The sequence below is a fragment of the Panthera leo genome, chromosome B4 (assembly GCF_018350215.1).
Source record: "Panthera leo isolate Ple1 chromosome B4, P.leo_Ple1_pat1.1, whole genome shotgun sequence".
Lineage (NCBI taxonomy): Eukaryota > Metazoa > Chordata > Mammalia > Carnivora > Felidae > Panthera > Panthera leo.
This window is the reverse complement of record NC_056685.1, coordinates 60,672,629-60,688,435: the sequence shown is the minus strand read 5'-3', so window position 1 is coordinate 60,688,435 and position 15,807 is coordinate 60,672,629. Positions and strand designations below refer to the sequence as shown.

Genomic DNA, 15,807 nt, shown 5'->3' with positions numbered 1-15,807 from the left:
AAAGGCCCGGCTGGCGCGCGCCGGGCGTCGGGAGGCGGCCGCAGTCCTCGCTCGGGTTCGCCGGACCGCGTCAGCCGCCGAGGGGATCCCAGCCCCCAGCCTGCAGCCTCCTCCCACGCCTCGCTTCTCACTTCCGCCCCGCAGGACCCCCGCCGCCCGCCGGACCTGCGGGTGGATCCGGGAGGGCTGGAGGGCTGCGGGCCCGGGCGCCGGGGCTGGGGCCGGGTCTCCGCAGCCTCCCCCGCACGCCGGGCGCAGCGGTGCGAGCCAGGCTCGGACCGGAGGCGAGATGAAGCCGGTCCGCTCTCTCTTCCGCGCTGCTTTACCAGCGGGAAGAGAGAGACAAGAAGGAGAAACAGGCGTGGAAGGAACGGGATGAAAGGAGTCTGGGGTCCCGGGCGTCAAAATGACATCACATCTGGGATCGCCCATCTAGCCCAATCCGGCATAGTGTCCCAGCGGGCTGAGGCCCATAGGCCGTTCCTGCACACGTAGGTGGCACCTAGAGCTGAGTCTTCGCAATGGTCATCGTGTAGGAGCCATCTTGCAGAAAGAAAGTCCAGGCAGATGGCAGCAGGTTCGGCAGAGCTCACTGGGGTGCACAGTGCAGCCGATGAAAAGGGTTGGCAAGCAGAGGAACTTGTATTTGCTGCTGGGGCCCGTTAATCCTCTTTATGCTATCAAAAGAAAGACAGGAGTGCAACTCAAAGGTAGAACACGTGACCTCTTAAAATATTTTCTAACAAACCTTGCTTTTCCTATTTCAGTTTGGTTGGGTCGGCCATGACAGAATGCGATCCTTTGGGCAGAAGGGGTGGCCGCTTTTGGTGGCATTGGCCTTCAGAGGTGGTTTTTCTTGCCACCCTCCTACCGTCCCCGTACCCATGCTCCTCACTGTCTGAGGACTGCTTAAGGAAGGGCCACTTCCTCCTTAAGAGAGACCTCTTCTCTCACTTAACATTGCAAAGAAATGAATAGACAGCTCACCCCAAATAATAAAGACCTCCAGTAACTCGTAAGATATGAATTAATCTTAGAAGGAGGTGAACAGGATACTGTTAGGTAAGCTTTGGGCAGATGGAGGGATAAGGATTGGGAGGGAGCAGAGGGTGTGGCACTCTTATCCCACAAAGAAACCCTTTTTGAAAATTTTCCCAGACCAAGATTCTACTACAATAGTCCTCAACTTGGGAAGAAGATGTGTTTGGGCTTTGTTTTTATTATTGCAAGCTTCATCTGTCTTCTTGAATGACAAGTTGTTAAATAACACCTTCTTCATAAGAACATTTCTGCTTTATGAGACATAAGATATCTCCTACACCTCTCATATTGTATGTTAAGAAGGGGGAAGGGTTAAAAACCAGAAAAGAAAGTCATATTGGTAAGGCATGAAATCCTTTTGACACCTTTTGGTTACATTTTTGGTGCTTACTACCTAACTTAGCTGCCTGGGAGTGAGGTGTTTGTCCTCCATCATTCTCTTTATAATACACCATAAATAAGGAACTAAAAATTTAAAAACAGAAAAAAGTTCTAGTACATTATGGCTTCCCTGGGAAAAGTGAAGGAGACAAAGATGAGTCTATGACTTGCCTCATTCATCTCTCTCTCTCTTTAAACTGGGAAAACCTCTAGCTTTTCACCTTGTTTCACCTGGCCTTTGAATCATTACTGATAAAACTCCATTCTCAACCAACTTCTCACACTTCTGTTTTCAATGACGGTGCAGTCAGGACATTCATTCTAAGGCTCTTAGTGGATGAGTGACCATGAATTTAGCAACCTCTTTGGAAACATAAAGTGCCAACTCTGGTTTTAGGTCTTAAACTGGGGAATTTTGCTGGGAGGCACACCCTGTATCAAAGAGGCTTGGACTTGGGATTTATTTGTGCCTCCATCCACGACAATGCCAGATTCATTGGGTCAGCCAAGAAGAACAGGCTCTTAGTCTCTTCTCTGTCCCTTTAGAATCTTTCACCAATGATGCTTTTGTTTCCAAACGTCATAGATATGCCTCCGACTGGTATTTTCTTGCCTTTTAAAAACAGACCAAAAAAATCACTATCAAAGAATGATGCGCATTAGAAAGGCAATTCACGCACAGTAATATTATCAGAGTAAGATCAGCTTAGACAGGGAATCTGGGGTGTGAGTCTGACAATACTGGGCACTGGACCTGTAAGCTTTTTTGGCCCTCATATGATAGTAACATCATTTAGAACTGGAAGTGTCTTAAAAGATCAAATAATTTTTATAACTCACACAGTAAGCTTCCTGTTCAGCTAGAAATACCAAGTCAAAGCAATGTAAATTCACTTACAAAAGTTTTAAATATTCTTTCTAAGCCTCATGAAAATATTGCTTATATATAACTGGTGGTGTAATTTTATAGATCTGTTATTGGCTGATCAATGAATAATAAAGACTGGCCTTTATGCTACAATGACTCATTTCAAACACTTTATAACATGATCTGGTCAAATCAAGGATGGTCAAACACAGCTGTTCCTTTATGACCTAGAATGAAAAAAAGATCTAAGTGGAAGATGTTTATCAGAGTGTTGCTTTTAATAATAAAAATTGGAAAACATAATGTGTAATAGTAATAGTAGCTAACATTTACTGAATGCTTATTATATGACAGACACTGTTGTCAGTACTTTTCACAGATTACAATACTATTTTTTATTCTATTATACAGCTGAGAAAGCTCAAGTGCAGAGTAAATTTCGGTACATAGGTAGAATGAAATATACCATAGAGCCTTTACACCTTTGGATGTACATGTAGAGCTTTCTTTAGAAACCCTGAAATACATAATTTTACAGTGGATTTTTTTTTTTTAAGGGGGGAAGGGGCAGACGGAGAGAGAGAATCCTAAGCAGGCTTCACATACAGCTCAGAGCCCAGCACGAGTCTTAGTCTTACAACTGTGAGATCATAACCTGAACGGAAACCAAGAGTCAGACACTTAACTGACTGAGCCAATCAGGCACCCCTACACTGGATTTTTTTAAAAACAGTTTCTGGAACAGTTTGAATCCATTTATGTAAAATTGTATTCATGTGTCTGTTTTTTTTTTAAATTTTTTTTAACGTTTATTTATTACTGAGAGACAGAGAGAGACAGAGCATGAGCATGGGAGGGGCAGAGAGAGGAGGAGACACAGAATCCGAAGGAGGCTTCAGGCGCTGAGCTGTTAGCACAGAGCCCGACGTGGGGCTTGAACTCACAAACCCAGCGAGATCATGACCTGAGCTGAAGTCAGCAGCCGCTCAAACGACTGAGCCACCCAGGCGCCCCTCATGTGTCTATTTTTTATAGATGTGTCTAGAAGAATGTTAACCAAAATGTTAAGATTGTAAGACCTTGAATAGTGCTTATTTCTTTTTGTACTTTTGTGCATGGTTTGGATTTTTAAAGTGAAATGTATATCAATTTAATGAAAAGTAAAATATTTTAAGAAAAATTGTGTTTTTTAACAAACAAAACTGAAATATTTTCCTTTCATTGAAGCATATGGGACAATGTAAATGAGTTTAAAGCAGCACAGGTCTTCAAAAATGTCTCTATTTAATTCAGATTGAGCATCTTTGTGTAGGCAAAACTTCCATTTTACATCAGTGTTCTCCAGACATCTTAGGAAATCACCTGGGACACTTATGAGACTTCTGGTTCTAGAGCACCTGAATCAGGCTCTTGGAAGAGATTAGTTTTTAACTGAAGAATCCAATTTTTGAGCCCCTCAAGAGTACCGAGTTGGAAATAAGTACAGCATATCACTGCATTGCAGTAGTGTGATGGTTCTGAGTATTTCATAAAATTTGTACAAAGGCTATATAGCAATATTTTATTCAGAGTTGCAGTTGCTTTCTGGTTTCTGCAATTTCATCTCACGTGGACAAGTTTTGAGACTAGACATTTCTGGGCCATTATGGATTTCTCCCTCTGCCCCTGCAGGCCAGTTTCTAGCTCTCCATTTCAAAATACTTGGCTCCAAGAAGTTCTGGGCTTCCAGACTGAATGTTTATGCAATCACCAAAAAAATTATTTTAAAAATTCTAAAGCATGCTTCTATATTGGAACTTATAGATTCTTTCAAATACAACTTTGATCTTCACTTGAACATCATTGGACAGCAAAAGGATTAAACAATTGTGGATTGTTCTATTATCCCTGCAGGATACATGAGAACTTTAAGGAATTATATATCACACGAAAGAAGCATTTAATGTGACTGAAATCCATGGAGGTTAGAAGGTTAGAAAGCTGACTTTCTGGTTTATATCCCCAGGGCATCAACTAATTACAACAGCTATGGAATCTTGTGGGGAAATAGGGAGTGATCTTTTGCTCCTTTGCTGTCCTTTGCTTTGCCATTAAAAAATCTCTCTTCCCTCTCCCCTCGGAACAGATGGAACAGTCTGATCATCTGCATGTAAGCAATTGAAACTTGCTTTCTATGAGAAGTTCAATAGAATAAAGTATTTATCATTTTCAGTGTAGTTTATGTGGCTTATGAAAGATTAGGAGTTAATCCATGATATATAATGTTGGCTTGAGAGAAAGTGACACGTTTTGTTTTTAAAGTTATTCAGACTTATGAATATTTTCATCTTATTATTGATTCTTAAATTTTATGTTTCTAAAAATCAAAGGATATGTGAGCAGCTATAATTATGAAACAGGTGGAGAGATGGAATTCAAAGAATATTAACATTTTTTCTGTCAAGTAAGTGAATGAGTCATTGTGCAAAAGGTATGAAAGAAACCTAGACCACTGGATAGAAAAAGTTTCTTCTTCTTCTTCTTCTTCTTCTTCTTCTTCTTCTTCTTCTTCTTCTTCTTCTTCTTCTTCTTCTTCTTCTTCTTCTTTTTGAAAAGAGCAGAACAGTACATTATGCCAAAAGCTGATTTTCACTTATACTTTGCATAAAAATGGATACACAAAAGCAAGGAGTTTTATGCTTTGAACTAATTTGTCATTTTGGACATCATCACAGGATATGGAACCCACAATCTTCACAAAAGTAAGAGGCCATTTTTGCTGCCTTTAGTATCTTTTTGAATGTTTTGGTCTTGCAATTGAAGTAATTTTATTAATATTTAGACCCGCGTTGGTCTCTGTGCTGACAGCTCAGAGCCTGGAGCCTGCTTCAGATTCTGTGTCTCCCTCTGTCTCTGCTCCTCCCCTGCTCATGCTCTGTCTCTCTCTCTCTCAAAAATAAACATAGAAAGAAAGAAAGAAAGAAAGAAAGAAAGAAAGAAAGAAAGAAAGAAATTTAAAACCATTTCATCATTTCCCGAATACACATTTCTTGGTAACTACTTCTGCTTCAAAGGTACTATGCCTTCATGTATATGCCTCACAAAAAAGTCTCCTTTATAACATGCAAACACGAATATCAGAAAACAGATTAAACCGTCTCCATTTTGAACTTCTTCACAATTTCCACTGTAATGCTTTTCATTTATGCTTTCTAAAAGAAAGCTTGTGGCTGGACTTTTTTGGTGGGGGTGGGGGGTCGGGAGGAAGCCTAGCTCCAAGAAATGACCAGGATCCACATTCAGTGTTTTCAAAATCACTGTGAAATTAAAATTGGGTTTTTTTTCTTTTTCAGTTTCATTTACTTTCACGTTTTGTTTTGTGCACAAACCAGTGCACAAACTGGTTTTCTAGTGAACCTGAATACTAGAATGTAAATTCAAAGGGAAAAAAAATGACTGAAAAAAAATCTGCAGTCACAGGTTCCTTTAAAGCTATACAGAAGTGCCCTTACAAAAACATGTCTTGTTTCTGGTGAAATGGATCCTTCTTTATCTGACGTCAAGTGACTAAATTATTGTTTTCCTGAGAAAGACTCTTGGCTAGGATTTCCATTTGTCTTTATATTTACTTAGTGAGAGGTGTCTGTGACTATTCACTTTCACAAAACGAAGAAAAGCAGAGGAGAGAATCCACGTCTTCAAGAGGCTAAAGGACAGAGTATCGAAATGGCCTGGAAAATGTTCAAAATTAACGTCAGAAAGTCGAATGTTCACCTAGGGCTCAGCCGGGGAGAAACGAAAGAAAAATCAATATGCAGCCAAAGAATGGCTTCATTTTTCTAGAAGGTGACCCTCCAAGAGAGTCCCTCAGCAACAGCCCCCGAGTTCCAGAAACTGTCCAGAAGCCTGATGGTCAGCTTCAGCATCTGTGTGGGACTCAGGCTTCTTGCCCAGTCTTTATACCAGCAAAATGCATGCAGCAGTGGTGGTAACCAGCGTGACATTGCTCCTGAGCGTGGTGCGGGCCTCTCACTCTCTCTGCTCACCCACCATTTTTTACAGAGACTGCTGGATCCGTCGCTTTCCGGGTCTTCTGATTGACCTGGAGGAGTCTCAGAAGCTGGGAGCTCAGTTCCTGAAGTATTACTCTGAAGGCACTGGCCAGAAATGCAGCAGGAGCTGCTGCCTTAGGAAGGATGGTAAGTATTAATGATACGCCTGTGCAAAAATCAGGAGAAAATTATAAAATGAAGACTAAGTAAGGGCCCCTAGGTAGAGGTTCCAGAGAAAAGATGAACAGGACTAGGGGAGATGAGGGAGAGACAGGGGATGGAAGAGTGCAGGAGAGACTCAGACTGTCTGGGTCAGTGCTGGCTCAGTTTACAAATCTGGTAATGACCCAGAATGCCATGGAAACTATAGGCAACAGAGAATCTTCTTTTCCTCACGAAAGGGCTAAATGAAAATATTTCTTGAGGGTTAACTAACAATATTTCTTAGCCCCAAATATGGCATATTTGATTTCAAAAATATTTATAATTTCCCTTTCAAAGTTCTTTCAGTGATGTAGGTATTTCAAGATTTCGAAATGTGCTTGCTGTGTTGACTAAATGTGGGCTGCACTGAATAGGAATTTAGATTGTGATCAATGTTTTGAAAGACATAGGCAGATATATGTCAAATAGCAAAAAGAAAGAAAAACGCATTTTCAAAATAATCTGATTTTTTTTTTCTTGGTCTGAAATCCAGAATCAGGGTTAAACATCATCCATGTAATACGATCAAGGTTTACAATTAGGAAAACATTTCATTATTACAGAATTTCAAGTTATAATTGTCTAAAGACTTCTTCCATTTGTTTTTCATTTTCCCAAGATTTTAAAGTTACTTGGAAAGAAACAGCAAAAGCAACACAACACTTGAAAATAATTCTCTTGGTTATTCCACAGTTTCTTTCCATGGTTTGACACCGACTTATTAATTGCCAATGCTTCCTATCCAAGTATGCATGTAAGATTTTTGGGATGCAGACTGAATCTACTAGAAGGGTATAAACCGACCACAGTGTGAGAAGCTGTCCCAGGCTAAGCCCTCAAAAGATAATCAGGCACAGAAGAGAACAATTAATTTATTAAAGGGAAATATTTCTGAGAAGGTTGCCATTTCAGATTTTCACCTTAGAGATGCTTCTGATCCCAAAAGGCTTGAGGGAAGGTACGCAAGGGGGGATACGTTTCAGCATTTCCCCATGGCATCAGTTTACCTGACTGTCCACCACAGGGAAACTTTGTCTTCTGGACTTCCAGGGATACCATAAGCATCCAGTAGAATTCCATGATTTTAGAGCCTCTGTAGCTTCCAAGTTGTGGTTTTCTTCCTCCAGAAGAAAGGGCACGAACACACGTCTCTCTTTTTCGCCGGGAGCCAGAACTTTAAAAAGCCACAGTCGGGCAATAGCTAACCTGCTCGGAGATGAAACTCTGAGGTGTACACGAAGAGGAATAGAAAACATCTTTCAGAATTATTCTCTACGGCATCAGCTACTTGCTCATCAGAAATTTAGATGTCTAAATTTAAATGTATTTTAGTCCTTCCCCTTGAACTTGACAGCACAGTCTTTGGGGGATGTATTTGTCATCTGTAATGGATTAGCAAGGTATTATTAATTGAATTCTGTCCTATTCTTTTTCCTTCTGAAAAACGAAAGAGTGCAGAAACGTGAGATGTCCTGGAAGCAATGGGGGAGATACAACTGCCCACAGTTAACCTTACACAGAAGCAGCAATTCCACCACAGCCTTAGGCATAGTCTGAGGTCTGATAATTGCATGCTACTCCTCTGTAATCTTCTTTTATTAAAAAAGTTGATACCGTTGGCCAATGGATGTTTCCCAGCACATGGTTCCTACTCACTGCAGCAGGAGGGAAATCTGTGTTGCCCTCTCAGGAGAACAGACTGAAGACTGGCACTCCACAAATCCAACTTAAGGTTTTCCAGAAATAGTATGATACGTTGTAAGGAGCAAACTTACTTAGTAAAGGGAAGACAGCATGAGTCAGTGATGTACCCCTACTCAGTAGAATTCCAAATCCTAACATCCCTGATGGTCGACTCTCATCCTCTTTAAATGACACTGAATAGGCTTTTCATTGGATGTGATTTGCAACATGGGATTAGTGCTCCCCTTTAATCAAGGTCAGGGTCGTGTTCACCTGACCTGCTGTCTTTCCACCATCGGGCCTCTCCCAGTAATGCTGTTTTTGCCTTCCCACTACTCCCTCTTTTGTTACAACATTTGTCACTTTATTTTCTTATTTCTTTCTCTGGTGAACTCCAGTACCTTAGCATTCTGAGACGGCAACACATCTAGAAATCTGATATGTATAAATCCCCAGAGGTTTCTGTAGCCAACTGATCTTTTCATGAACATAAAATACTGGGATTGGGAAATGATTCTGGGTGACCCTATGTGGAATGGAATGTGTGAAAGATGAGAGAAAATTAGTGTATAGTTTTTTTAAAAAGGCATTTTCTGTATTCATACAAACAGTTACTATAGTTCACAGTGTTCTATGAAATATCTGAACGTAGCCTTGCAATGTATTGCTTGCTGTTAATCCAATGTTCTTGAAAGAAATGTAAGTTACTCAGAGCTCATCAAGCTGGTAGAAACCAAGACCATCTGCAGACGCACTTGGCCTGTTTTCCTTTCAGTTTCCTGTAACGTGGCTGTCTTCTACCATGATCCTATTCACGACAATGTCAACTGCCTCCATATTCACTGCCCAACATTGGAGAGCTGTGTATTAGAGCCTGGAACCAGTGCCATTTTATACAACATAACAGAAGGTAATGATTTATGTATTTTTTTTGTGTGTGTTTTGAAGAATATTGACAATATTATAGTAGAGACATATAACCTAAAAGCTACTGTTAATAACAATGTGTGAATCCCTGAATTGTTATATCCCAGGGATTTCTATCTGAAAAGGCTTTGGGCATCCAGGGAAGAAAACTAGAAGGATATTCCCTTTAGTTTGGCATGTTCAGCAATGATGAGCTCATTCCAGATGATCACAAATCATACATGATTGAAGAAGAGCTTAAGCATTACATTTATTCCAGGGGCCCCTAGCAAGGGACAAAATGGGCATTTCAACTGCAGTGGCTAAGGATGATACTAGGAAATAAAGAAAATTGCTTAATGGCAATTTTGAGGTCCACTGACACCACATACAAGGATTCTACAGAAACGGATGTCAAGGACAGGGAAATGTACTTACTAACATATGTTAGCATACCAATGGTCCCAAGATAACCAGTATATTTTATTTTAGAAAAATACCCATTTAAGTGTCCCTTGCTCATGTATATAATCTCAGGGCACAAATTGGTGAAGATGAAAGGATCGATTTTTGTCATCAAAATACCAAGAAGATCAGTTTTGTCATCAATTTGTACTTAGTGAAAACCTAATGCTTCAGGCTGTGTGCAACATTGCAAAAGATTGCAGCCATATCTCTGCCCTCGAGTTCCTTACAATCTAGCTGATGTGACAAGTCTCACAATTAGTGTAAAAAGTGGAATTGCATTAAAAAACGTGTGATACTTCCTCAAGTACAAGCACCCAAAAGGAGACTAAAGGAAGCTAAATTCAGGGGCGCCTGGGTGGCTTGGTCGGTTGGGCGTCCGACTTCGGCTCAGGTCATGATCTCACAGTCTGTGAGTTCGAGCCCCACGTCGGGTTCTGTGCTGACAGCTCAGAGCCTGGAGCCTGTTTCAGATTCTGTGTCTCCCTCTCTCTCTGCCCCTCCCCTGTTCATGCTCTGTCTCTCTCTGTCTCAAAAATAAATAAATGTTAAAAAAATTAAAAAAAAAAAAAAGCAAGCTAAATTCAGGGGCAACTTCATGGAAGAGGCCAGGCAGAGGCAAGATAAGGAGTTCAGCATCCCACCATGGAGAAAACAGGTCTAGCTACAAAAGGGGCACATTTGGAGTTGCAATAAAAATATGGGTAAGATAGGGTAGGCCAGGTAATAAAAAAAGGGCTTTGGACAGAGTAGAGTTTTGGTTTGACTTTGACAGCAATAGTGAACCAGCAAAGGTATTTAGTGAGCAAGTGCCATCATGAAAGTGACGAGTCTGGCTGTCTTTAGTCTCAGAAAATTACATGTAGGATGCAAGTTAGAAAATCTAGTCAGGGAGGCATGAGATCTGGAGAAGGCGATCATAACTGCGACAAAGAGGAGGGATGATTACTAGAACATTGGGAGGGAACTGGATAGGGTGTAGTTACTTTTTGGATGAAGGAAAAGAAGAGAGGAGTCAAAAATTGCTCTGCAGTACAAACAGATTCCAGCATGGGTGATGAAGATTCATGATGCCACTGAATGAGACAGAGAACCAGACGAAACGACTTTGGCTCTGGGAATGTTCAGTGATGACATGAGATGTCTAGGTGGAACCCTTCAGCAGAGCACAGGAGAAATGAGACCAGAGACCAAGAAAGAGGAAGTAACTGGTGATGTGGATTTCAGTGCCACCGATGTAGTGGTGACAGTCGATGAAGACGTGTGTGTGTGTGTGGTGAGATGAAGAGAAAATTCAAGAGAAGACAAAGGACTGAAGATTGTGGAAAGTACACAACAAGTTAGGACCAAGAAAAGAACCAGCAAAAGAAAGAAAAAATGAGAGGCGGGCAGCCTGAGGTAAAGTACCAAGAGAGTCTGTGCTCCAGGGAGTCACGGGAGGAGAATTTTAAGGAACAGATGGCCAGCAGCATCGAGGATAAGAGCCTGCCAAAGCAATGAGACTGATCAGGAAATATAGAAAGTACTGATTACCTCAGAAGCATAATTCTGACAGAATAGTGAGGAAGGAACAAGACGACAGAAGGCAAAAACCAAAGAAAGGAAATGGATGTTAGTATGTCCAGAGGGAGAGAGACAGAAACTGACTGACAGCAGGGACAACTGGAAGGCTGTTGAGAGGGGCTCCCCACCCCCCCACCCCCCGCCCCACCCCGCTTTACACATGGAGCAACGTTTGTGCATATTTGAAGTCAGAGGGAAAAGAGCTCCTTTACAAGGAGAAAATACTGAAGACAAAGTCAGGACCCTCAGGAACTGAGAAGGGATGAGACTGAGGGCTTTGCTCATGAATTCTGACACAGTTACACTTCTTAGGCCCTATTTTTTAAAACTTTATTTGGAATTTTTTTATGGTTTATTTTATATTTGAGAGAGAGAGATTTGAGAGAGAGAGAGCGAGCGAGAGCAGGGGAGGGCCAGAGAGATGGAGACAGAATCCGAAGCAGGCTCCAGGCTCTGAGCTGTCAGCACAGAGCCCAATGCGGGGCTCGAACTCACGAGCACTGAGCCAAAGTCAGATGCTTAACAGACTGAGCCACCCAGGTGCCCCTTAAAATTTTATTTTAAAATGCTATATATCTCCAATGGCTACTGTTTTTTGCCATTCTTGTACTAACACTGTCTGTTGTTACCCAAATGCCCAGGCAGACGCGAAGAATCCTCCATGAGCTAACCAAACTTGTTCATAACAGAAAGTGTCCTAGAAAGTTAAGATAAATTCAGATGTGGCCAGTATGTTTCCGAGGCCTTCCAAAATATGCAAGAGTAGAACTTGAAGTTAAGCTCAGTTCACCAACTCAGTGGCAAATCCAAGACTTCTCTAAGTCTTCTTACTTATAATAAGACTTCTTATTTGTCTTTCAGGTATAGATCCAGATTTGCTGGTTTTTGAACAGTCACCTCCCGCATATCTAAATACCCGTTCTTCATCTAACACAGGGGACAGACTAAGGATTCTAAAAGCTGCAAATTTAGGTAAACAACAAAGCACCATGATAAACCCAAAGCTACCGTCAGTAGAGACACCATCATCAAGCACACATCGAGATTTGGTTGTAAACACAAACAAGACCAGGTCTTCCAGGGAATTAACCACAGATTCTTGGGCAAGCTTCATTTCCCTGAATGACTCCATTACCACAGAGGTAAATATGGTGTCACACAGTACTGATTTCATCAACAATCCAGATAACAAGACCGTTTCTCCTTTCTTTATGCCAGTAGACACAAAACTTTTTCATAGGCCTATTCCATCCAGACTCAACAGTAGCAAACAATTACTGAACAAAACCAAGGGGTACAACAGCAGAAACCACACATCTGAGAATGAAGACGTGACACCTGATGGGGCATCTGTGACTCCAAATATGTGGCTGGCTCCAGTGGCCCTCTGTACCTCTGTCATCTTTCTTTGCTGTTGTATAATCATCCTGGCATCTGGATGCTGTAGAAAGCAGAGCCAGTCTAAACCAGGACAGAGAAATGTCAGGATCCAGGCAAATTAAAAAATAATAATAATAATAACACTCTGAAGGAGAACTCTTAATAGTAAAAGTTACAGGGAGATTGTAAGCTTTCAAGAGTATCATTTTTATTTTCTGTAAGACAAGGGCAGTTTGGTTAAAAAAAAACAAAAAACAATTGCACAGGATGCCCACTCCTACCAATCTCTAAAAAAAGGCCAATGCTTGATAAACTTAACTGCTTTTTAAATTATTTCCATTTTTTGAAGTGTACCTTTTGCCAAAGTTCCAAAATTCTGACCCCTGCAGTTATTCAGCACTGCATGAGAGATATGGTTCTAAGTGCTATGCATGTATTCACTCATTGATTTCTTATAACTTTGTGAGTTAGGTATGCTTTTATTAACCATTATAGTATTATCGTCACATTTTACAGATGAGGAAAATGAGAAGAGAGGCTAACTATCCTGCCTAAAGTCACACACCTAGTAAGTAGTGAAGCCAGGACCTAAAAGACAATCTGATTCAAAAGTTCATGCTTGAAATCACTCTCAGACTAAAAGCCTCCATTTCCCCAAAGTGCATGGAAAAAAGATACAGAGAGGAGAATACCATATATGTCTACTGTCAGGGTCAAATTAGTGTCATCTATGTTAATAAAATCTTATAGTGGTTTGAAAAGAAGAGCATTATTATTAGTTACTAGCCCATGTGCAAATGCTTCCTATTTTTATATAGGAAGGATTTACTGTTCAATTGATTAATTCTTTTTAATCCTAATTCATCTTCATTTTCTGAAGCTGACATGCCTTTAAATAACCTTGGTACTGGAATCTTTGAGTTTTGTGTTGATCTCTGTTGAATAAAGCACGGGAGTTTTAGTTTACATCCCTCACTTGTTTCTTATACATTGTTTCCCCGGGTACAAATATTAGCTGTAGATATTTCAGCTCTGTCCAAATTTTACACCTGATTTACCTCCCTAAATCTTACATTTAGACTCCTAAGTGCAGACACCTTTAATCCAAGTCTCCACTGATTTTAAACTTTAGGTCCTTAATCTCATTCCTGAAATTCTTCTTAAATGTGAGGACAGATATTAAGATAGCCAATAAGCATGAAGAATAGATAAGAGGAAATCCTATTATAGGATTAATAAAATAGTAGTTCTCTCTTCTGTTAAAACAAATTGTCCAGTGGCTTAAGAGGTGGTTCTGTTTCTTTTTCTTGTTGATACTGTGTGTGGTGTGGTGTGTGTGTGTGGGGGGGGGGGGGGGGGGGGGGGAGGGGGGATGTCTATTTCTTTTTCAATGTAAAAAAAGAAATATACAAAATCTCTACCAGTGGCATATTAGCCACAAATAAAAGTCTGAAAAGAAAAAAAAAAAAACTCTGAAAAAAGTCTGGAAAAAAATTCACCAATTTATCCTTACTTGCTAGTCATGAAATTAAATATCATAACTTTCATCAATTTCATTCCTAATTCATTAGGAAAAAGTCCCATACTATGTAGGGAGGATATAAAGATTTAAATTATCCTTAAATTATATTTAAATAAATAATTCAAGATGCAGTCTTTAAATCTTATTTGTACATACAATCTTGTAAAAGGTTAGTTTTTTAAAAAATATATACAAGTTGTTTAAAGGTTTCCTGAAAAACTAGGGCTGCTAGAAAAAGTTTTTTCTTCCTAGAGATTTCTCAGAATTGGCTCATTCTCCAAAATTGATAGTTTTATAGAAATGACCATCATTTGAGAAAACATATTTACCTTTGTAAGAAAACAAACTCACACTCCTCTTCTTCAGCCACTACCTTTGACCATGAGATAAACTGAGTAAATTTAGACCACAGATGTTACCAGCACCAGAGTCAGCCAGGAAGCAAAAACTGGCAGGCCTAGAAACCATGTCCTTCCTGGAAGCCAAAAGGACCAAAGAGAACATGTGAATAGAATTTAAACCTTTCTTAAGAAACAAAGATTCTCAAGGTCCAGTTAAGCACCAAGGCCAAGATTGTTACACTCAATTGCAAAGTAACCATGATACTGAAATCTTTCCAACATTGTAACGAGCCAGACCTCTTTTAAAAAAGTCTGTAATTGTCTAGGATCATGAAATACTTAACCAATGTTAGGAGGAATGTATGCAAAGAAAGAACTAACACATGCTACAATTAAGAAAACAGATTTGTCCTATTTCTTAGTTGCCTATGTGTTTAAGCAACTTCTAAGTTATGTAACTTTTAAGTTTGAAGTCAGCCGTGACTATCAATGTAGCAAATATCCCCTAGACTCTTCATTATAAGGATAAATATGTTCATGTTCATTGTATATATTGGATCAATTAAAGGAACAAAGATCTGATTAATGACAAACAGTGCTGTTTAATTATTGCTAATATTACAATGACAACAACTAGTTTCCTTTTGAGGCAGCTTTGTGTTAATGTTACAGCTCCAAGATTTCGCCATTAGGCGTCAAGGCTACATTACAGCTTGTGTTCAGGTCAGTTGCCTTTAGATAGCCAAGCTGCAAAGGCTTAGAAGGTACAGTGCTCTACAAGATACCAACTTCTCTACAAGATAAGTTTGGAGGGGGGAGGTCTGTCTTAAAACCACACTCAGGTTTGATAATTCAATAGAATAATTCACAGAACTCAAGGAGAGTTGTTATACTCACGGTTATGGTTACAGGGAAAGGATATGGATTAAAATCAGCCAAGGGAAGCAACACATAGGATGAAGTCCTGGAGGGTTCCAAAGTCACAGCTTCTCTGTGTCCTCTCCCCCTAGAGGCAAGATGGCATTACTTTCCCTGTACCAGTGTGTGACACTATGCCTAGAGAGAGTATTGCCAGCCAGGGAAACCTGCGTAAGGTTCAGTGTTCAAATATTTTATAGAGGCACTATTACCGTGGGCATGACTGATTACCTGGGTGGTTGATCTCAGCTGCCAAGTGGCCTGATCCCAGGTGACTCAATGCCCCTCGCTCTAAATCGTGTGGTTTCTCTGGCATGGCTAAGACTGTCAGGTGTGGTCAGCCCCACCCTGAAATCCATTGTGACTAGCTCTCACCCAAAACAGAGATACTCCTATGAGGTGTGACCTAGATTACCTTTCAGAAGCTGTAGGCAAAGGCCAGACCTCTTAGGGCCAGGTCAAATTCTTTATTACACGTCATTACTTCCTCTCCTTTCATCTGCA

At 40.4% G+C, this 15,807-nt stretch overlaps 1 protein-coding gene and 1 long non-coding RNA gene across 2 annotated transcripts; one reads left to right on the top strand and one right to left on the bottom strand.

Annotated features, from left to right (window-relative positions):
- Nucleotides 1–296: 296 nt before the first annotated feature.
- LOC122224384 lies at nt 297–15,641 on the bottom strand. Its single transcript, XR_006204731.1, has 4 exons — nt 15,535–15,641; nt 15,283–15,391; nt 14,374–14,519; nt 297–677 (listed from the first exon to the last, which is right to left on the bottom strand). It is a non-coding gene; the product is annotated as an uncharacterized LOC122224384 (long non-coding RNA).
- MANSC4 (MANSC domain containing 4) lies at nt 6,080–12,957 on the top strand. Its single transcript, XM_042946156.1, has 3 exons — nt 6,080–6,468; nt 8,984–9,118; nt 12,004–12,957. Exons 1-3 carry the CDS (start codon nt 6,240–6,242, stop codon nt 12,642–12,644), a joined length of 1,005 nt encoding a protein of 334 aa, XP_042802090.1. The 5' UTR covers nt 6,080–6,239; the 3' UTR covers nt 12,645–12,957.
- Nucleotides 15,642–15,807: the final 166 nt, after the last annotated feature.

What these genes read in the sequence shown, in the direction of transcription:
- MANSC4 (XM_042946156.1), top strand. Translation starts at nt 6,240, where the DNA reads ATGCATGCAGCAGTGGTGGTAACCAGCGTGACATTGCTCCTGAGCGTG. An exon ending in CTGCTGCCTTAGGAAGGATG is followed by an intron (nt 6,469 to 8,983) that starts GTAAGTATTAAT and finishes TTTTCCTTTCAG; the next exon opens with TTTCCTGTAACGTGGCTGTC. An exon ending in TTTATACAACATAACAGAAG is followed by an intron (nt 9,119 to 12,003) that starts GTAATGATTTAT and finishes TTTGTCTTTCAG; the next exon opens with GTATAGATCCAGATTTGCTG.